General features: G+C 36.7%; 2 protein-coding genes across 2 annotated transcripts; both read left to right on the plus strand.

Annotated features, from left to right (window-relative positions):
* Positions 1-13,410: 13,410 nt before the first annotated feature.
* LOC103430443 (U-box domain-containing protein 16-like) lies at positions 13,411-16,128 on the plus strand. The gene has a single exon (XM_008368579.4). It carries the CDS (start codon positions 13,723-13,725, stop codon positions 15,781-15,783), a length of 2,061 nt encoding a protein of 686 aa, XP_008366801.2. The 5' UTR covers positions 13,411-13,722; the 3' UTR covers positions 15,784-16,128.
* Positions 16,129-20,839: 4,711 nt separating this feature from the next.
* Positions 20,840-22,473, plus strand: LOC103430444 (transcription repressor OFP2-like). Its single transcript, XM_008368580.4, has one exon. It carries the CDS (start codon positions 20,968-20,970, stop codon positions 22,123-22,125), a length of 1,158 nt encoding a protein of 385 aa, XP_008366802.2. The 5' UTR covers positions 20,840-20,967; the 3' UTR covers positions 22,126-22,473.
* The last annotated feature ends 260 nt before the right edge of the window (positions 22,474-22,733 follow it).

Genomic DNA, 22,733 nt, shown 5'->3' on the forward strand with positions numbered 1-22,733 from the left:
AACATAATGCAAGACACAAAATTAAACTAGAATTAATTAGGAAAGAAAACAAAGTAAAAAAAAAAAATTGGATTTTTCAAAATTTTCTTTTCTTTTTTTGTTTTTTGTTTTTGAAACTATTGAAAAATAAACAAAAATAAAATAAAGCTTAGAAATTAAAAGCATCTAGAATCTTAAAAAAAAAAAGTTAAAGAAAGTAAGGAAAGTTAGACAATTGGTTGCTTCCCAATAGCTAGTCACAACAGAAGTACGATTGTTAAATCACTGGATCTTTCAGAGTCAATAACTCAAGTTCAGTTCTAGCTTGTGAATACCTTGAACTCATGACATGTAACCTCATTTTTAATCTCCACAACCCCATGTGTAAGATCCCACATCGCCTAGGGAGCTCACTGGCTTCGAAGTTCATCGGAACTCCTAAGTTAAGTGAGTAGCGCGCGAGAGCAATCCCATGTGTGACCCACTGGGAAATTCTCGTATGAGTTCCCAGAAACAAAATCGTGAGGGCGTAGTCGGGGCCTAAAGCGGACAATATTGTGTTACGGTGGTGGATCGCGCGAGAGCAATCCCATGATGGATGACCCACTGGGAAGTTCTCGTGTGAGTTCCCAGAAACAAAACCGTGAGGTCTTAGTCGGGGCCCAAAGCGGACAATTTTGTGCTACGATGGTGGAGCGGGTCAGGTATGTGGTGGACCCCGGGTCGGGATATAACACCATGTGATCCAACCTACCTTAGAGACATAGAATTTGCACGTTAGGGCACGTTAGGATAAGACCCTGTAACAATTTGTTTGTTCTGACTATGCTTGCATGAAATTTCTGTCGCTTTAACTGCTTTAAATTCTCTACCAATTGGTAATGTAGAACTGATGTGGTTGATGGTAAATTAGTTGTTGGATGCAGGATCAAGTTTTACTTTTCTGTATGTGCACCGTAGCTGAAAATAGGACCAATAAAAAATGTCTTGTCAGCTACCTGCAAAAGCCCTATTTTTTTTTCAATCCATAGCCTGTTTTACCAATCCAGCTTTACACACCACAGTATGTTCACAAGCACTCAAGAATTTTTTAACCAATTGTTTTTGAAAATAAAAAAAAAAGAATATAAGACACAAAATTAAACTAGAACTAATTAGGAAAGAAACAATGTACAAACAAAATATTTTTGGACTTTTCAAGATTTTCTATCTTTTGTTTTTGTTTCTGAAACTGTTGAAAATAAACTAAAATAAAATAAAGCTTAGGAAATTAAAAGCATCTAAAACTTAAAATAAACAACTTAAAGAAAGTAAGGAAAGACTTTGAAAATTGGGTTGCCTCCCAATAAGCATTTTATTTAACGTCTATTGCTAGACACAGCAGAAGTTCGGTGGTTAAGTCACTGGATCCTTCAGAGTCAATGACTTGCGTGCAATTTCATAGGATGACTCCAAGTACAGTTCAAGCCTGTAACTATCAACCTTGAACTCATGACTTGCAACCTCATTTTTAATCTCCACAGCCCCATGCGAATAAACCTTAGTACCACATAAGGTCTAGCCCACCACCTTAGAGACAGAGAATTTGCAAGCTAGGATGGGACTGTATAAAATTGTTTGCTTTGACTATACTTGCATGAAATTTCTGTTGCTTTAACTACTTTAAATTCTCTGCTAATTGGTAATGTAGAACTGATGTGGTTAATTACTTGATGGTAGATTTGCTGCTGGATGCGGGATCCAGTTTTACTTTTCTGTATGTGCACAGTAGTCAAAAATAGGACCACCTTGTAAGTTTTGTCTGCAACCTGCAAAAGCCTAAATTTTTTAATCCATGAGCTATTTTACCAACCCAATTTTACACAACATAGTTTGTTCACAAGCACTCATAAATTTTTTAACCAAGTGTTTTCGAAAATTTAAAAACATAATATAAGACACAAAATTAAACTATAATTAGGAAAGAAACAAAGTAAAAACAAAATATTTTTATTACTTTTCAAGGTTTTCTATCTTTTCTTTTTGTTTTTGAAAGTGTTGAAAGTAAACTAAAATAAAATAAAACTTAGGAAATTAAAAGCACCTAAAAACTAAAATAAACAACTTAAAGAAAGTAAGGAAAGAGTTAGAAAGTTAGGTTGCCTCCCAAATTGCTTGACGCAGCAGAAATCCAGTTAAGAGTCACTGGTTCCTTCAGAGTCAATGACTCGAGTTCAATTTCATAGGGTGACTCCAAGCCCAAATAAGGCAAAGCCCAAGCCTATTTAGAGACGTAGAATTTGCATGCTAGGATAGCTTTGACTATGCTTGCATGAAATTTCTGTCTCTTTAAATGCTTTAAATGGTAGGTAGACTTGCTGCTGGATGTAGGATCCAACTTAACTTTTTGCATGTTGTAGCTGAAAATAGAACCATCTTGTATGTTTTGTGTGCTACTTGCAAAAGCTCAAAGTTTATAATCCATAGCCTGTTTTTCCAACCCAATTTTACACAACACAATAAGTTCACAAACACTCATGAATTTTTGAACCAAGTTTTTTTGAAAATTTAAAACAGAATGTAAGACACAAAATTAAACGAGAACTAATTAGGAAAGAAACAAAGTAAAACCAAAATATTTTGGGATTTTTCAAGGTTTTCTATTTTTTGTTTTTGAAACTGTTGAAAATAAACTAAACTAAACTAAAATAAAGCTTAGTAAATTAAAAGTATCTAGAAACTTAGAATAAACAACTTAAAGAAAGTAAGGAAAGAGTTAGAAAATTGGGTTGCCTCCCAAATGATAGTCGTAGCAAAAGTTCAGTGGTTAAATTATTGGATCCTTTAGAGTCAATGACTCGCGTGCGATATTATGGATGACTCAAAGTATAGTTCAAGCCTGTGACCATTAATCTTGAACTCATGACTTGTAACCGCCCCATGCGAATAAACCTTAATAACCACATAAGGCTTAGCCTACCTTATTAGAGACATATAATTTGCGTGCTAGGATAGGTTCCCGTAACAATTTGTTTGCTTTGACTATGCTTGCATGAAATTTCTGTCACTGTTGGAGCAACTTTGTGAATGCAGAGCACCACCGTGGCCACAATAGTGCGGCTACGATAGCGGTGGCTGCTGCTGCAATGGTTTATGAGACAGCTCCAAGCAGAGCTTAGATTGCCAAACATGCATTAGCGGTAACCTAGCCGTCGCTCTTATAGCCTGTGAGACAGCTCGACTGCCACACAACATACCAACAGCAAGCCCAATTCGGTGTAGAAGCAGCTGGCGCCATAGCTCAAAGCCAGACCCAGGCCTGTGCTGCACCGCAGTATATCAAGACTTATGACCTGAGAGCGTAGCGCTTGGAGCCTCAAGAACCTGCGAACCAACCCACGACCCAGGACCCATGACCAGACCCAGCTTTCTCAGTAGTCTAACCAATTTTTGTGGCCCAATTGATTCCAGATCGATTCAGTCAAACCGGTTCATGGTTCTCCGATCGTACCTAACCTAGGTCGGTCTGGTCGGACAGACCATCAGTTTTCTTCTTTTTTCGTAGTTTGCCACTGACCCCCACTTGTACTGATGACTCAGAGAAGTGTCAAAGAGCTTAGATCGACTCATCATAGCCTATAAATAGGTGAATCGACTCCTTATGCAGGGTTATACACTCTAAACGCTCACCAATAGGATAAATGGTAAATGGTAAGCTGTCTACAGTCTTAATTAATCAACAATAGAAATTTCTTTTTCCATGTTAGGAGATGGATTATTGTTTGCAGTCATGACCAAATACCAAGTGTTTTACGATGAATGATATGTCGAGTTTGTGGCCTCATCATCTTCTACTGAGATCAAATTAAGCAGGTCCTAAGCCCACAGGTTAGGAGGCACCCCGCACCTAATAGGTGGGTAACATACCATAAATGACGCTACTTAAGGAGAATGACTTTCATGACACGAGTACACTATTATTGTGATGTTATGTGCCAATGATACAATGCATGTGTCAGTTTCTCTCTACACGATATATGTTACCCACGAGGTAACAAACTACAAATGCAACCAATAATACTTGTGTCATATAAGTTGTTCATAAAAAATATTGATTAGACCGGTAACCAACTATCACTAACATAGTTTATCTCCGGTTCCCCATACTGGTTCTATTTCGATGCTCGTAAAGCAGTGTCTTTATCATACTGGTTTGTCTGGTCTGCTTAGTGTCATTGCATTGTCCAAAACACTGGCTCTAATTGAATATTAAGTGCCTACTTAACATAAAACACAGCTGGCCCTTGCAATTAAAGAAACTTGGAACTGTCATGTCGTGCGTTTTCGATGGCTTCAAGGTGCCTAACAAATTGGTTATATGTAGCTCAAAAGCCACATATTTCTTATCCAACTCCAACCGTGTTGGAGTGTCACGAAGAAGTTTACCACAACCTTAATTTTATAGGTAAAAAACACTTAAAATACCGCTTTGAAGAAAGAAATATTAATCCATAAATCGATTGTTATTGCATACGAATCCATTAAACTATTGTTTGCTGAGAAAGCTTCTCAGAACAATCTTAAAGCTCTTTAGAAGATTGTTCCTTCCAAAATAAGAGACCTATTCTCCAATGGTGGAATAATTCCTCCGTATTCTCTGTTTCCTTGTGCTTTAAGTAAGCAAGTAAACTATTTTAATTGCTGATTGCTTTCTAATGCGCGAAACCTGACAAATTCCAATTCATTCGATCTTGATAACCGAAAATTAAGAGAGGTGTGTGAGAAGTAAAACTGAGTGTGTATATCACTACCCTTCTTTTATAGTTTGATTTTTGAGGTGTTTTTTTGCTAAAACTAATACTTATTGAGGGCCAAGTAGCAGACATGGGAGTTCATAAGTTTAGAGTAGTTCTATTCACACACCGTTTTTTGACTCCCACACATCTTTGTTAACTTTTGTTGATCGATCTTTTTTGATTTATTTGATCTAATGGTCGGAAATTAAGAAGAGTACATACGAAGTAAAAATAAGTATGTGGATAAAACCACCCTAATTTTATACTTCAATGTAAAGGTTCTTTAAAAAGAGAATGTATTCCATCTAGCTAGCTATATAATTAGGCACCAGCCTGCCAGGTGTGCCCTTCTTTCAATCATCATATAATTAAGGTGGTTGTCACCAACCATAACAGCCATATTAATCTAATCATATATTAATTAATAACTAATTAAAATACTTAGCTTAAAGATGTCGGAAACAAAGTATGTAGCTAGTACTATTTATTCAAAGGCATAAAGGATGGAAACATCCGTAGAAAGTAGAACGAAGGTCACAGAGCGCGTATTCTTTTTTGACCTGAGAGCAATTGTGCTTATTTTAGCCAACACAAATTTGGTTTGGACGTACAAGTGAAGATATCTTATGGTTCGTTTGGAAACGGTTTAAAAATAATTGCAAACGCTTTTAGAAAAAAAAATATTTTTGGTTTTAAAAAACGCTTAAAGTATTTTTTCAATATTTACTTACATTTTTACAGATAATTGGTTTAAAAAAAAAATCACCAAAAACATTTCTAGTCCTTTTAAAATCACTTCCAAACGAACTTTGAAATTAGTTATTTACTTGTTTGCCACAAAAAGAAAAAAATAACAGGATTTCACTGAGTTTGGTTTTGGGGGTAATCTTTTCAGCTTTTGGTTGATGAAGACAAGAGCTCGAAAATTTGGTGCACCATTACATCAAAATTATGTAAGTACTATGCATGATGTGGAACAGTTAGTGGGGGAAATTATGGAACAACTCGACATGCGTACGTCTAAGAATAACATGTTTGAAGAATTCTAAAGTTGGGGATCTTCGATGTCCAATTTCGGCCACATTTCGTGTCATTCTTCATTGTAAGGAAATGGTGATTTACGTATCTCGTGTCGTTAATTTTAGGGTTTTTATGTTTTATTATTATGGCAAAGTGACGAAATTTGCTAGGCCAAATACGTATTTTAAGAAGTTTACAAAACATTCAACGGCACGAAGAAATTTTATTGAAAACAAAAGTTAGTTGGCGGGCATACCTTACCTTCATAAAGTGAAAAAAAATAATAAAATACAAGAAAAAAAATGGAAGAACATAAACCGAGAAAATGTTGTGAGTATTTATTTAAAAACAGTATTATCAAGTAATATCGTAATTTGTTTTTAAATTTTATTATTATTAAGGAGATTGAGAGAATTCGAAACTATTACAATAATTTAGGAGAGGATGATAATTTTGAACTCGTGACATATGAGTGAAAACTTGACACCCTATTCATTAAGATGTTGGACCATATGCATGTAATATCCTAATCTTCTGTGTTATTTTTATCTTGAAGCTAGGGTTTTGGAACCTAATGTATCTTAACCCTACAATATTTTGTTGCTTTTGTCCCCCATCTCCATCAATTATGAAAAGAACCTTTAAATTAAACCAGAAATGTGACTTGTAATTAGAGATAAAGCAACAATCAATTCATTTAAATCTTTGTCCTTTTGGGGACAAACTTGTACATGGTGGCTTATGTTAATCAAAACCCCATGACGTCCGGGACAAGGAAAAGCCAGTGCCAACCGATTTCTAACTTAAATAATCTTTGATAAAAAGAAAAGTGGGAAGCAAACGAAATGATGCGGTTGCAGTCTTGCAGATGGCATGTGGGTGACGATGGAAAGCCAAATCCACTAACAACTCTCCACCTACCGACGTTGCCTTCCAATGCGATGCGATGCGATGCCATGCCATGGCCATATCTGATGATTAGTGCTTAACAGATGTGGATGACTATATGCAAAGGATATAGTCTATATGCAAAGGATATAGTCACTTTAGGGCTTCTCTTTTGTTTCTTTCACTAACCCTAAAAGTAAATGGTAAAATATTTAGTTTGGAATGCCCATGGTGGAGAGAAAGGACGCTACTTTGTTGCTGAACATTTCAGCAGGAGGTCCTGTTGAAATTTCAGCAGCCAAGTTTTATTCTTTGGAGTGTGATTGTGAGGTATTAATTTTGAATAATCGTAATTGGCATTGTAAATGAATGTGGGGTGTTAATGTGTTATGAAACCCGACATAAAACGTGTTTAGGCGACTAAATCATTGTGGATGCCTTGGAATGACTCGCTATGTTGTTAACATGATTTTCAAAGACAGATCAAGTGAACTTCCGAGAAGTTTAGAAAAACATGGAGAGTTAGAATTAAAGAATAAGAAATACTTCAGTTATATCCCAAGGTAGTCTTGTTGCTAGCCTCGTTACTGTACCGTAAGTTAATGGTGCATTGTGAGACCTGCAACAGAACGCTTAGGTGTGTAAGCAATTGTGAACGCATTGTAGATGACTATGAGTCATTGACGCATTATGAAACCCAAACCAAGATCTTCTAGACCAATGATGGTAGCATTCCTCATTTATATATCCAATAGACTTAAAGAAAAAGAGGTAATGGCGATTTTCTCCTGAAGTTTATATCTAATTACCCCTGAACTTTTATAATTGGTCGGTTTTCACCCTAAAATTGTAATTTTAGATGATTATCAATCTGAACTTTTATAATTAGTCAATTTTCTCCATGAACTTTACTTTCCCCACTAAACATAAACCCTAAAGTTCAAATAAAAAGTGTATGGACTGAACTAGCGAAAGAAAAGAAGAAGAAAAAAAACTATATGTTGTGATTGCAAAAATTCATCGTTGTAATTTGCTAAAATTACAGTACATTGAGAAATTTAACAGTGTAAGACATATTCTGAAATCACAACAACAAAACATTAGGATCACGAATAAATCAAATCAATATCAAATAGAGATCGACTAATTATATTGAACTTATCTGTAGAATTCGGAAGACATGGTTATGAAGTTGAAGCCATTGATCCTTGCGAACAAAGTAGAAGTAGTCTTCTACTTCCAGTACCTCTAAATGAACTCTACTATCGAAATAGGCTTATAGTTTTCGTGAGTTTCTATCGGTATGGAAGCAGGGACGGCTCCTAGGTTATATAGATAGGGTTTCAATCAATTCCTCCCTATTATCGGAAAGGATATCAACCCAAATCACATCTCATCAATTATAGTCCCATCATGACTCTTATTCCTTGTATTTACTTAATAAAGGCCCTTAATTGATTGCATGTAATTAGGACTCCAATATGTTTATTTCCTTAAGGCACCAAGAGTCCTAGAGATTTTATTAACTTGATTGCCAAGTCAATATTCCCTCAATTATTCTCGGCATAATTCATTGTCATTCACAAAATGGTTTTACATTCTCCCACTTGAATGTCAATGAGAATACCTTAACGAGATAAATATATATGGTGATCACTTGAGTCCACCAAAGTATGCAATCATACCTTTCAAGTAACTTGTCACTTTGAGACTAAGTGCAGAACCAAAGAAAACAAGGCACACATTGGACAGTTCCTTGCACTCCATGATTACATGCACACTCAACTCAAAGCACTATGTTACTAACAAAGTCATGATATCAAGAGCTAATAGTCAAAACATTAGCTCACAATAGTCGAACTGAAAATATGAAAAATATATTTCAGTACAAAAGTAGTTCACAAAAGAACTCAACCGCGTTGGTAACAAAATCCAACTTTTCTGTCAATTTAGAATATAATAAGAGAACAAGAAAAATACGACATACTGTTTACAAAATCAGGATCTCTTATTAAAACTTATGAACAAAATTTAAACCAAATTTACTAATTATCAGCCACTAAGACTTCAAATTTTCAATGCAAAAGGTAATCTTTACTCCCACTGATTAAAAGAGACAAAATTATATAAATTATTATTACTCCCACTGATTGAAAGAGTAAAAGAAAAAAAAACATTATAAATGTCTACAAAACGAAACATATACCTTTCAAATACTCCCATTAGTAAAACATTAGTCATGGGATCTAGAACATAAAATTTGTGAGCTCAACATCTTTATTCTAGATATTTGTAGGGAAATGATTCTTGTGACTGAAAAACTATACAAAATTTTTGGTCAGTTTTGTTCATCTAACAATTGACAAAAATAGAAAACTTTAACTAAATGTTTTCTTATTGCATCAAAAGCATATAATTCCATAATCATCTTTGGACAGAAACTAATTATATTAGGTTTGCATAGCTAAAACACAAAATACAAGGGCAAACGTATATAGCTTCAACACTTTTGAGCAGATGAAGTATATACAATCTTGTCAATTTCATGTTTCACTATACATTGATTTATATTTGTACTGAATAAGAAAACATTTTTTAGCAGATTAATTATCCATCAATAACATATAAATCACAAGTCCAATTTCTTGAACAACAAACAAGAATTAATAAGCAAAACACTTTTGAGCAGAATATACTCATTAACCCTTCTTGAATTTCCTGCAAGATTCATTGCATATATAAAATATAAACAAGTATGATTATGTACGTTTTATCTACCAAAACTATGACCATTAAAAACATGAAAAATTGATGAGTGTGAAGCCCATAATACATTATTTCTCCCACTTGGGCAAACACTCAAAATTGCAAGATTAAACACTAGAGAAAGTGGTTTTCCTATAACAAAATACAGGCTAGTTGAATCAATAAAGATTAAATACATAATATTTTTTTTTAAAGTAGGTTAGAAGTTCCATAAAAAATTATGCAATGAATACAAATTTTATTTTATTTTAGTGTATGAGAGAAGACTCACATATTTGTTAGAGATTAGGTCATAAATTAAAATGAAACCTAATAAGAAAATCCAAACTCAAATTTTATGTTTTAACTCTAAAACAAAGTCGATTAAAATAAACACTTAGATATCTCAATAACATCAATTTTTATCCAATTTAGAACTCAAAGAAAGGTAAGGCAAAAGATTGACGAATTTACCTACTCATTCTCGATTATGCAAGATTCATCATGGAAGTAGTCGAGTTGTGGTGGATCGAACAAACTTCAAATTGCATGAGTGTTACACCTTTGGGTAGAAACTAATCATGCAAAGAAAATATCTGCATAGCTAGCCAAAACATAAAATACACAAAATACATATAGCTTCAACAACTTTGGCCAGATAAAAGTATGTTAGAAGTACTTTATGATTTGCTATAATACTAATTTATAATTGGTGAGTGATTTCCTGACATTCCCATTGGGACAAAAGTATTCACCATATAAATTAGAATTCTGATTTTTCAAAATAATCCTTTAGAACAGTATTAAATAACCGTTTTGTTGGATATTCAATGATTCTCAAAAGATTCAATCAGACACAAAAGTATGTCGTTATTGACATTAAACAATAGAGTTCTCGAAAGAGGAAACATGGTTATTCAGTTATTCGATAGGGACCAAAATGATCAATTAGTAAACTAGTGCCACTTTCCAATTTTCTCTCAAAAGACAATCCTCATAATCAGAATTGATGACCAAACAAAACATTGGTTTAAGCAAAACAAACCAATACATCTTTAAATCAAAATTTAATCAGTGTTGTCTATATAAAATTCATTAGTATTGAGAATTTGCATATAATTAGGACATATTGGAACCATAACCTTGTATAATAATCAGTACCAATAGATGTGCACAACTCAGCGAAACAATATCACATAACAAAACTAGTTTTGAAGTACCAAAATTCAGCAGTACTACTTTAGTTTACAAATTCACTAAAAACTCAATTCTCTTTAGATTGTCATGAAAATTTTCAAGTATGAACTAGACATATATGACTACTATTTCGCAAAATTTCATGATTTTTAAAATCTTATAAGTGAGCCAAAAAATGAATTCGAAAAGAGAGTTGCTGCAGAAACAGCAGAAAATGTTCAGTACATACCTGAGATTACAAATTCACCAAATATTCATTGTTTATCTGATATGCATCAGAATTTACAGATATAAAGTAAACATAAAAATCTGTTATTTCCCAAAATTTCATATTTTTAAGATTTTACAAGTGTACTAAAAACAAATTCGAAATAAGTTGTGATGCTGAAACAACAGAAATTCTGCAAAACATACCTGAGACTAAATAATTCACCAAAACTTCAATATTCCTCCAATGCGTATGAAAATTTTCAGAAATAAAGTAGACATGTAAATTTATTATTACCCAAAATGTCATGATTTTTTCGATTTTAAAAGTGGGTTAAAAATAAAATCGAAATGGAATTGTCTGCAGAAACCGCATAAATTCTGCAGGACAGTCTCGAGATTACAAATTCACCAATAATTCATTTTCAAACCAATGCTCGTCAAAATTTTCAGATTTGAAATAAATATCTCAATGTATATCATACTAAAATTTCATGAATTTAGGAGTTGCGTAGGTATATCAAAATAATATCACAAACAGATTATGCTGCAAAATTCCAGCAACATACTATCACACTTAAAAATTTACCATAAATGCATTTCTTGTACAAAAAAGGATGAAAACTTTTCTGTGTATACAATCCATTATATAATATAACATGACAAATTTTCACAAAGTTTGGAGTTAGGAAAATCTATCAAAATCGTAATCAAATAGGAAACGTGGCAAGGTATGCAAAACTCCATCAACATTTCCCAAGCTCTACCAAAAATCAGATTTATTCATAATTTAAATAAAACCAATTTACAATCTTTAATGTGCTCAAAACACTAAAATTTCTTAAACAAATTTGTTGAGTCACAAAATAGTTGGTTTGGACAAAATAAACCAATCTATATGTTTCAAAATTAGGCTAATATAAGGATTAATATCTCAACATTATTAATCGATCTCAATCAGTAGTCATAAAATCCAAAAGAAATCATAAGCTTTGTGAGTGCATGATACATATCCAAATTAAAAAAAAATAGAAACATGAAATCCAAAATACGTAACTCCTTAATTCTAAAAGATTCTTTATAATAGATTTTATTAGTAAATGAAATGAGTTAATTCAAATCAAATACAAAACGGGTAATTTAATTGCAATATTAATCTAGCTTAAATTCCCATAATAGTTGTATTGTGATGCACAACCCAAATTAAAGGAGACTACTAATTTCCCTTTTAAGAAAACGTATTAAAATAATTTCTCTTTATATGGGCAATATCAATAATTATGAAAATACTTTTAATCTCACAATAAAACAATTAGTAGAATATATTTTAAATTTAGAATCTCCTCCAATTTAGATGATAATTACCAACTAATTTTTTTTTATAAAAAAAAAAACCAATTCCATAAGGAAATCTACATACAACTCCAAAATAAATTAGTCAACATTAAATTAAATTGATTAGGAGATTGCTAACACAATTAGAAAATTGCAACATGTCTAATGCAATTCTTCCCTTCAATAGAATATCATTAGGATTACTGATATTAATTAAGAATAAGAGTACGTAAGCAGAAGCATGAAATCCCAGAAACTAATACCAAAATCCATGTAATTTATACAAAAGAAAAATTGATACAAATTGTAATTCAAATTAAATCTTACCCAAGTTGTCTCCTAACAATAAGTTATTCTCGTCGGAAAGTGCCGAGAGAGCCAAAACCATAAGGAAAAATTCAAGCTTCAAATATTAGGTTGTAAAGTAGTGCTCGAAAATTATATAACTAAAAAACCCAAATTAAAAATTATTTTTACAAAATATAAATAAAAAATAATTTATCACATATAATTAACACCAATTTTATATATGTTATTAACCACACAAAATCATTGCACACCAACACAAAATTGCGGAAGCATCAAAACCAATTTTCATGAGATAGAATAGTAGAAGGCATCCAATCAAAACGATAAGCAAAATTTCTTTAGTATGTGAATCATCTTCAATAAACAATTTATTTATTTATTCTTTTTGTTTATACCTTTATATCAGACCTTAAGCTTGTTGTGTAGCTCTGATACCACATGTAAGACATATTCTGAAATCACAACAACAAGACATTAGGATCACGAATAAATCAAATCAATATGAAATAGAGATCGACTAATTATATTGAACTTATCTGTAGAATTCGGAAGACATGATTATGAAGGTGAAGCCATTGATCCTTGCGAACAAAGTAGAAGTAGTCTTCTACTTCCAGTACCTCTAAATGAACTCTACTATCGAAATAGGCTTATAGTTTTTGTGAGTTTCTATCGGTATGGAAGCAGGAACGGCTCCTAGGTTATATAGATAGGGTTTCAATCAATTCATCCCTATTATCGGAAAGGATATCAACACAAATCATATCTCATCAATTATAGTCTCATCATGACTCTTATTCCTTGTATTTACTTAATAAAGGCGCTTAATTGATTGCATGTAATTAGGACTCAAATATGTTTATTTCCTTAAGACACCGAGAGTCCTAAAGAGTTTATTAACTTGATTGCCAAGTCAATATTCCCTCAATTATTTTCAGCATAATTCATTTGTACAAACAGATCTTTACAAATTTGGGAAATCAGAAAAGGCACGGCAGCAGTTCAAAACTTCATCCAGTATCCAACGGCTCCAATTTCACCGCACCCTCCCAACTCTGGTCACATCCTTTGTTGTCGACACAAAGGCCTGCTTCCTGCCCTCTCAACCTCACGCCAACTCCATTGCTTATCACTTTCCTCAATACATCCAAACACACTCAAATTCCCTCTCCAAATTCCCTGCCCCCCCCCACCCCCTCTGTATAAATTGTAAAGTACAAAATACCACCCAAACCCCTTCCCCTTTCTGTAATTTCCCTAATTTCTCATGACAATATCTCCCAAAGCATTCCCGCCGCCAAAACGCCGGCCCACGGCGGGGGCGTTCGTGTCGCCCAAGCTCTCTGACCAGACCCTCCTCCGCTCCCTCCACCATCTCTCCCATGAAATCTCCTCCGTCGAGCCTCTCCACTTCCTCCGCCGCCGCACCTCCCGCTCCATGATCCGCAAGTCAACCCTCCTCTCCATCCTCTTCGAAGACATCATCAGGAGCTCCACCGCCGTCTTCTCCCCCTCCGCCCTCCTCTGCTTCCAGGAGCTCTACATCCTGCTCCAGAGGATCCAGACTCTCATGGAAGATTCCTCCAACGGGAGCCGGATGTGGCTGCTCCTCCAGACCGAGTCCCTCGCCAACAGCTTCCACGAGCTCACCCTCGACCTCTCTACCTTGCTTGACATCCTCCCCGTCAAGGAGCTCCGATTAAACGACGATGTCCGGGAGGTCGTCTCCCTCCTCCGCAGCCAGTGCTCCCGCAGCACCACAAAATCGCTCGTCGATCCGAGAGACGACGCCCTCCGCCGCGAGGTTTGCTCCATGCTCGACCGCCTCAGGAGCGAGATCGTCCCTGACCACTCCAAGCTCTCTGAAATCTTCGCGCAATTAGGGATTCGCGACGCTTCGAATTGCAGAGAGGAGCTCGAGAGCCTCCAGGACGAGTTCCAGAACCAGACGGAGGAGAAACCCAAGTCGCAGCTCATCTCCCTCGTCGGACTCGTTCGCTACGGCAAGTGCGTGTTATTTGGAGCATCCACACCCGGATCGGACCTAATCCGCCGTAAATCGGCATCGGAATTAAGTTTCCCGGTAGATTTTCGGTGTCCGATCAGTTTGGAGCTAATGCGGGACCCGGTCACCGTGGCCACCGGCCAGACATACGATCGTGATTCCATCAAGCTGTGGATCGAATCAGGACACAACACGTGTCCCAAGACAGGTCAGGCCCTGGCCCACATGGAGATCATACCGAATCGCGCGTTGAAAAATCTCATCGCCATGTGGTGCCGCGAGCAGAGAGTCCCTTTCGAAACCTCGGAGAATAGTAAGGGGCTAGTCAACGCCGTAAAAAAGAACAAGGCGGCGCTAGAAGCTACGCGGATGACGGGCTCGTTTTTGGTCAACAAGCTTTCGGTGTCTCAGTCGATGGAGGCGGCGAACGGCGTCGTTTACGAGCTCCGGAGTCTGGCGAAGACGGACTCCGACTGTCGCGCCTGCATTGCGGAGGCCGGGGCTATTCCTTTGCTTGTACGGTACTTAAGCTCCGACGTGGGAGAGACCCATCCGAACCTGCAGGTTAACGCCGTGACGACGATTCTTAACCTTTCTATCTTGGAAGCGAACAAAACGCGGATCATGGAGACTGACGGAGCTCTTAACGGCGTTATCGAGGTGCTGAGGTCGGGGGCCACCTGGGAGGCGAAGGGGAATGCGGCGGCTACGATATTCAGTTTATCAGGTGTGCAGGCGTACAGGAAGAGACTCGGGAAGAAGACACGTGTCATAAAGGGGTTAGTGGAGTTGGCGAGGGATGGGCCCGAGCGCGGGTGTTTTAAAAAGGACGCCATGGTGGCGATACTGAATTTGGCGGGAGAGAGGGAGGCAGTGGCGAGATTGGTGGAAGGCGGGGTGGTGGAAATGACCGTGCAAGTGATGGAGGGGCTGCCGGAGGAGGCGGTTACTGTGTTGGAAATTGTGGTGAGAAGCGGCGGATTACTGGCCATTGCGGCGGCGCATCGCGCGATTAGAAAATTGGGGAGTGTGTTGAGAGAAGGGTCGGAGAGGGCGAGGGAGAGCGCGGCGGCCACGCTGGTGACAATCTGTCGAAAAGGGGGATCGGAGATGGTGGCGGAATTGGCGTCAATGCCAGGGATTGAGAGGGTGATATGGGAATTGATGGGGGTGGGGACGGTGAGGGCGAGGCGGAAGGCGGCGTCTCTATTGAGGATTCTGAGGAGATGGGCTGCCGGTTTGGATAGTGAGGTAGCGGAGGGGGGATATTCAACGGTGAATCATGTGAGTACATCGGCAACAACAACAGTAGTGGCAAGCTGACTAAATTTGGCGGTCATTAAAGTGTCGGTTGGATGTGCTTTTAAAATAATTAAAAGTATTTTTAAAGAAAATATTTTTAGATTCCAAAAGCACTTAAATACTTTTTGCAAGAAACACCAGTTATGTGCTTCTTCCAGAAAGCACTAAGGGCTTTTCCTGGATTTACTTGCATATTTATTGAATATTGGTTCTAAAAATATTTTCATCAAAAGCGTTTTCAATCATTTTAAAAGCACATCCAAACGAGCTCTAATTTGATCGAATTTGATAGTAAAGATTTCTATTTTCTTTGTTTCGATTTGTTTCACGATTAGATGAAAATAAAAAATCCCATTCATTCTTTAATATATTTGTTTCCATTCGTCTCACCACATCTCCTGAATTGAGAAACATACCAATATCTCTTGTGCATTTGTTTTGCCATCTTCACCATCTCTCCTCTTAATGTGAAAAAAATGTCGGTATTCATCGCGCGTATATTTAATCCAGAATCAATCTCATTAAAATAAAGTATTAGAGATTATGATTACGGATTGCTTTAACGTTTACTAAGCAAATGGAAAGAAAACACAAGTCACGCCATAATATCAAGAAATTCAAAGAATTTAGTTTGAGTTGGGAGGAATTTGACGCTTAAAATGAGGGCGGGACTATGGTTGCTGGAGAAACGACCATTAGGTGTCTATGTTTGTCCAACTCAGTATATATTCACATTTTTTCTAAGTTTCTAATTTTGTCCATTTAGTTTATCATTAACTATCATAAAAAGTGGCATGTTGGCATCCAAGTTCGTCTCACTTTTTTTTTCCTCCTAACTTTATGGGATTGTTTGACTTGTTTTGCAGGTTTAGACCTTTAGGTTTGGTTTTAGAGGGGTTAGGTTTCATGCCCCCCCCTAATTTTCTTTGTATCATTCTCGTTTGTTGTTTCTAGAAGGGTATGGTTTATGTCTCTCCCTTCTTTTTCGTGTATGCCTTTTTATTGTCTCTGTTTTTTTAGGGATAAGTTTTATGTTCTCCCTGTTTAGGTGTAACTTATTTTTTCGTTATCAATAAAATTACCCTCGTACCGTCTAGCTTTCCCAAAAAAAATAAAAAAAATCATATAAAGCTATTTATTTAGAAAAAGATTAACTTAGTAACCACATTAGTTTCAATTTTAAATTAGATGAACTACTAAACACTTAACAAGAGTAGTTGTACCTGATTGACTGAGGCATAATAATCTAACTTACTCATCTCCTCCGCTAAAATGTGCTTGGATATAATTGTTCAAAGAGCCCAATAAGTGCGAACGGGCCTAAGTCTAAGCCCAAACTTCTGGAATTGAGCCATTTCCAAATTGGGAATTTTATAGAGCCGGATACATGCGTCCTCATTTGTAAGGGAAAGTAATGAGGTTTCTCTTTGGGAAATTGTCCAAAATGATCAAGTTTTAAACCTCGATTGCTGAAATGATCAACATTTTAGTATGGCATCGATATATGATTACTATATGGGTGGTGCTATCCACAAATCTTGCTTTACCTCTTACACATTATTAATTATTTCTGTTATTTGATTTTCTTCAATTTATTTGATTCGACAGGAAATTGAGAGGAGTATGTGAATTGTAAAAAGATGTGTATAGATAACACCACTCTTGCGATATAAGTCGTCAATCTTTCACCTCTATGTTGTCAATACATCAATAGGCGGTTATTATGATCAATATATTAAATTTAATCAGTTCAATAGTTGAGATCAAACCAAATTTCCAATGAATCCAAGGACTACGTTGTCTCACTCTACCATCAACTCTAATATCCATCCAAGACCAAGTTGTCTAGAAGTATATATATAGCCATACTCTTGCATGTGCCGAACAAACATTCCCACCAAAACCAAAACCAAAACCAAAGGTCCCAAAACTTCTGCAATTCACACATATGAATTGGCATAAATATTGGGCAGGCCTGGAGTTTTAATTCTTTGTTGTCCTCCTCCTCCTTCTACACACAAATAATTGTGATAAACTCCAAAAACCTGTCCCTAAGGAGGACAAATTCCAGTTGGTCCCCTCTCTTCTTCTTTATATGTATATATCATATAGTACTTACCGTTTTGGCTGGGTTTGGTCCGGTTACTTTCAGACGGCTCAGCAGCAGCAGGACGAAAGGGGGACCAATATTCTTTGACCGGGAATTATAGGGCTCTCAAACCTTCTGAATGTGAATCAAACCCATGCCCATTGTACCCACTGTTTCGCTTGTTGGCTGGCTTTTAAAACTGTTTCATATATATGTGTGTGTGTGCGGTCATCCAAGAGCCAACAGCAGCAAGCAACTTCACCATGATCGTACTATCTGCAAGTCTCTGCCTTTAAAAAAAAAAAAAAAAAAAAAACTTTAAAACTGTCTTATAAATGGGCAAACCAGCCTTAAACCCTAGCTAGCTAGGAACAATAATGATAAGAAAACTCAAGTTTATTAAACAAAACTGAAAAGAGTAACTGGAGTACAAACTCAAACTTTAGGGCCTGTTTTCCTTCTTAGATTCAACTTTTCTCCGTTTTTGAAACTAATGAGTACAAATATATTTATTATTTAGAAGAAAATTATAAATTATTTTCAAATTGAATACAATACAACTCTTTACAAAATCCTAGCTAAACATGAGTAAATTATAAAATTATTGACACAGATAAAATAAAAAACTCGTATTTCACAACAAAGCAATGTGTTTTGTGAGCCTTGCCACTTTCATAAAAAAAGCAACATATTAAGTCACATATCTAACACCAGGTCTCCAATTTCAAAAAACCAAAAAATCGATTTTTCTTGGACTTATGCCTGTCGATATAATCCTCTTCTTGGAACCCCAATGGCTCTTCTAGTTATCCTTGTCCCATTTTGTACAGTACTACGAGTTTGTGGTTTAGGGTTTCGTTGTTACTTGGACTAGGGTTTTCATTTCGGGTTGGACTTGGATGATGAAAGAAACATGGGTCAGTCAGTCTCCAACAAACAATAGATTATGCATAAAAACTAGTGCTTATGGCCATTCATTGTACGACAAAAATCTGTGTTTGCTTCTGAAGTTGAATGAGTGGCAACTCTCAGAGAGGTCCCCAAAGTCCAAGAGTAACAGTGATCGTTTTAACATAAGAAAGTTGTCCTTTGGGGTAGTTTTATCTATATGTAACCAAAAAGGCCTAAGAGTTGTGATATTCTGGGTCCCTTGTGTTACTGTGCAGGTTAGGACCTAACGGATTTGGATCCCATTCTAGGATCCCCACATCTTAGTCATTTATCGTGAATCGTGCGATTAGAAATCATTTGATTTTTTTATTTTATATTAAACAAAAATAGTACCTGATAAAAACTGACCGCAAAATGTACGATGAATGGTTAGAATGTAAGAATTCCTAAGATCCTTACAAAATGGATCCGAAGAGGATCCTCTTCCGGACCCTACCAGGCCAGGCTGCATGTAAGCCATTTTGACAAAATGGTTGGAAAAGAAATGGAGAACACTGATAAGCCGTGGTACTATCAGAAACAACCTCTCAGTCACGAAAAAAATAGCTCCAAAAGAAAATACCGACAAAACTGAAAGAAGGAGAAAGAGAGAGATTCAGTTTTTTTTTTCTTTAAATAAAATGTTAGCGGGGCAAAATTTGGACAAAGTCACGTAATTAACTAGTCATAATTAGATATCGAGTCCATATTAATGGGAGGCGAACATATGACCTTTCATTTAAGAGAGGAGTTGTTCTTAGCCTCCATGGGATGGATTATAGCCTAAGACAACTTACTTTAGACATATCTAGCCCACGTCTTACCATATTGATAAGCTCAATCTAACCCCATATGGCATAAACATTATATGTGCAAGGAAGCACATTAAACTTATTATTATTCATTTTTCTTTTAGGCCATTTCTAACAGTGGGGACTATATTTTAGCTATCTAAAATATTATATTTTGAATGTGTAGTTTTAGACTATATTTTTTTTTCATTTTCAGCATTATATGGTTATACACTAATAGTTTCGTGTATTGAGAGAGAGAGAGAGAGAGAGAGAGAGAGAGAGAGAGAGAGAGAGAGAGAGAGAGAGAGAGAGAGAGAGAGAGAGGACTCTCATGTGAGCTCCACATAAAAGCTTTGTCAAAGAGCTAAATGTGGCCTGCTCGACGACCTGCTCGAAATTTATTTGGAGCTGACCTGGCTTGCTGACTAGAATATAGCTCCTTTGTGTGGTCATGGTTATTGAAGTTTTCAAGATATATTGCCGCATATGGTTCTTGGCCAGTGTTTCACTCATTTAGCCCATATTTGGTGATCCTTGGTTTTTTCTCCCTTTTTCTTAAGTAATGTTATCCCACTGACGTACAAAATCCTAGCTCCGCCCTTACTCCTACTTATAAAAGAGGGTAATACTGTTACAATGTAGAGTTTCGTTCTTCTGAATTCTATGATCTATTAAATTTGTTGTCACTCACAATTCAATCTTAATCTAATGGTAGGTGGTCATATACCTTTTAATGTTGTGCTTTTTGCTTTATCGTTAAATTAAGAAGTAGCCATAAAATCAAGGAAGATGAGACTGTTACACAATATTAGTCAAAATACTTTAAATAAAGAATCATTTTCTTTAAAAAGACAATAACTTAGGGCATCATTTTATTGAAAGACATAAATTTTAAATGATGCTATATATACACTTATTTTTATCTTTCACATACTTTTTGTTAATTTATAACTTTTGATTGTTTTTATTCATTCGACTCAACAATTAAAATTTAAAATAAATGTGTAAAAAGTTAAAAAAGAAAGTGTGATGGTACCATCCTAAATATAAAAGAGGTTGTTAAAAAAGTAAATAAAATAGTCATCATGGTAAATTGGACAAGAAAACAAACTTTCTTTATGGGCGGGCTACCAGAAGGATAGCCATTTCACCACCTGGCGCCCCTTCTTTATGCCAAATTTTTTCCCCTTGGTGGACCCCTACCCCTTGCCCTCAGAAAATTCCAATAAAACTCCCCCTTATTTATCTTTCAATATCAGCAGCAGTGTGAGCGTGATCGTGAGCGTGAGTGTGAGTGCCAAAAAACTCATCTCTTCCTTCCTTCTTCCTTTGTTTTACAGATTACTGAGTTGGAGAGAGAGAAAGTGAGAGAGGAGAGAGAGAGGGGTTGTGATGGGAAACCATAAGTTTAAATTATCAGATATGATGCCCCATTCCTGGTTTAGCAAGCTGAAAGACATGAGCAAACCCAGAAAAAAGCAATCCAAGAAGAAAAAACAACCCCCATTTGCTTCTTCTTCTCCAACAGCAAAATTTTTTACAGAGCCCTCAAAGCCAAAGCCGCAACTGCCCCACCACCTCCACTACCCCCCAAGACAGTCTTACTACTTCACAAGAGAGCTCACCTCCCCTGCGCCTGCCCCATCTCACGGATGCCCCACCTCCTCCTCCCCCACCAATGACCCACCACCAAAAAAATCCAACAGACAGAAACCGAGGAACAGAACTACCACCTTGCCCTCCTCCGATCCCAACCTCCTAACTTCCTCTGTTTCCGCCGGCTGCGGCTGCCGCTACACCACCATTGAATCCGTCTGGACTAGATCCCAATCCCCACCTGAGACAGGGTCTTCTTCCTCCTTCGACAGCTCTCCAGACCCGCCGTCAGAGACGGAGTTTCTCGACGACGACGATGAGCCTGAATTCCGGTGCGACCGCGTTCTCTCCGCTTACCATGCTGACTCCGGCGAAAAAGACGTCGTTATCGACGTCGAAAAGGCGTCACTGGCCATGAAATTATCCGATGTGCGAATTTCAGAATCGCCGGGTGATGGTTTGGATTCGTTTTCCGGGCTCGAGCTCCCTCCGATTATAACCAAGCCAGCAAAATTCAGCGAAATGGTGAGCGAAGTGAAAAAGAACAAGAACAAGAAGAAAGAGCAGAGGAATATTACTAACAGCGCTGGTAGAAGGCTTCCTTCATCAAATGCAGCTATATCTCCTGGCTTCCGCCTTCGGAATTCGCCGAGGATTTCCAACCGGAAGATCAACCAGGCCTGCCTCAGCCGGCGGAGCGTGTCGTCGAATTCGAGCTCGAAGCGGAGGAGCATCTCCGACAGCTTTGCAATTGTCAAGACATCGTTTGATCCCCAGAGGGATTTCAGGGAATCAATGGTGGAGATGATCATGGAGAACAACATCAAGGCGTCCAAGGATTTGGAAGATCTTCTTGCATGTTATCTTTCCTTGAATTCTGATGAGTACCATGAGATGATCATCAAGGTGTTCAAGCAAATCTGGTTTGATCTCACTGACATTGGGTCCAAGTAATTACAAATTACAAATTTCGAGAAAACCAAAAAAACTGTAGCTGTAAATTGTTAGTCTTAATTTTCTTGGTTAGTTTGTCTTGTTTCTAATAAATTTCCTTACTTTTTAATCAAAGAGTTCATGTTTTCAGTTTTGGAAGACAGCCCTGTTGTCAAAATTCAGTCTTTAATTTGTTCACAAGTTTCTTGTGTTTCTGGATGTGAAAGTGGAGATGGGTTTTTGTCCATGTTATGCTCCTAGCTAGGGTATAGAAGAGATCCGAGATGTCACAATGATTTATCTCAAATGTATTATGCGTTGTGTTCTGGTTAACTTATTCGTATAACAGCGCGTCATTGACTTAAGGTATATTCATTGCGGTGTCTCAAGAAGTTTTGAATATGGCCAAAGATTAGCAAAGCAACTTTTCTACACCTGAGATGTTACGCTGAGATATTGATTTACATTTGATATGATTTGCTGAGATATTGACAATATAGCATCCCCAGGTAGTTCTTCTTGAAGCGTAGAGGGTGTGTGGTTATCCTCATGTGTTGTATGTATGCACTTGTCGTCGTGCTAGAGAAACCAAGAGGATACGTGAATTTTGGTTTCTGAAATTCAAATTT

The sequence above is a fragment of the Malus domestica genome, chromosome 12, assembly GCF_042453785.1.
Source record: "Malus domestica chromosome 12, GDT2T_hap1".
NCBI lineage: Eukaryota > Viridiplantae > Streptophyta > Magnoliopsida > Rosales > Rosaceae > Malus > Malus domestica.

Bases quoted from the DNA above. Each gene is read 5' to 3' on its own strand.
- LOC103430443 (XM_008368579.4), top strand. From the start codon at position 13,723: ATGACAATATCTCCCAAAGCATTCCCGCCGCCAAAACGCCGGCCCACG.
- LOC103430444 (XM_008368580.4), top strand. From the start codon at position 20,968: ATGGGAAACCATAAGTTTAAATTATCAGATATGATGCCCCATTCCTGG.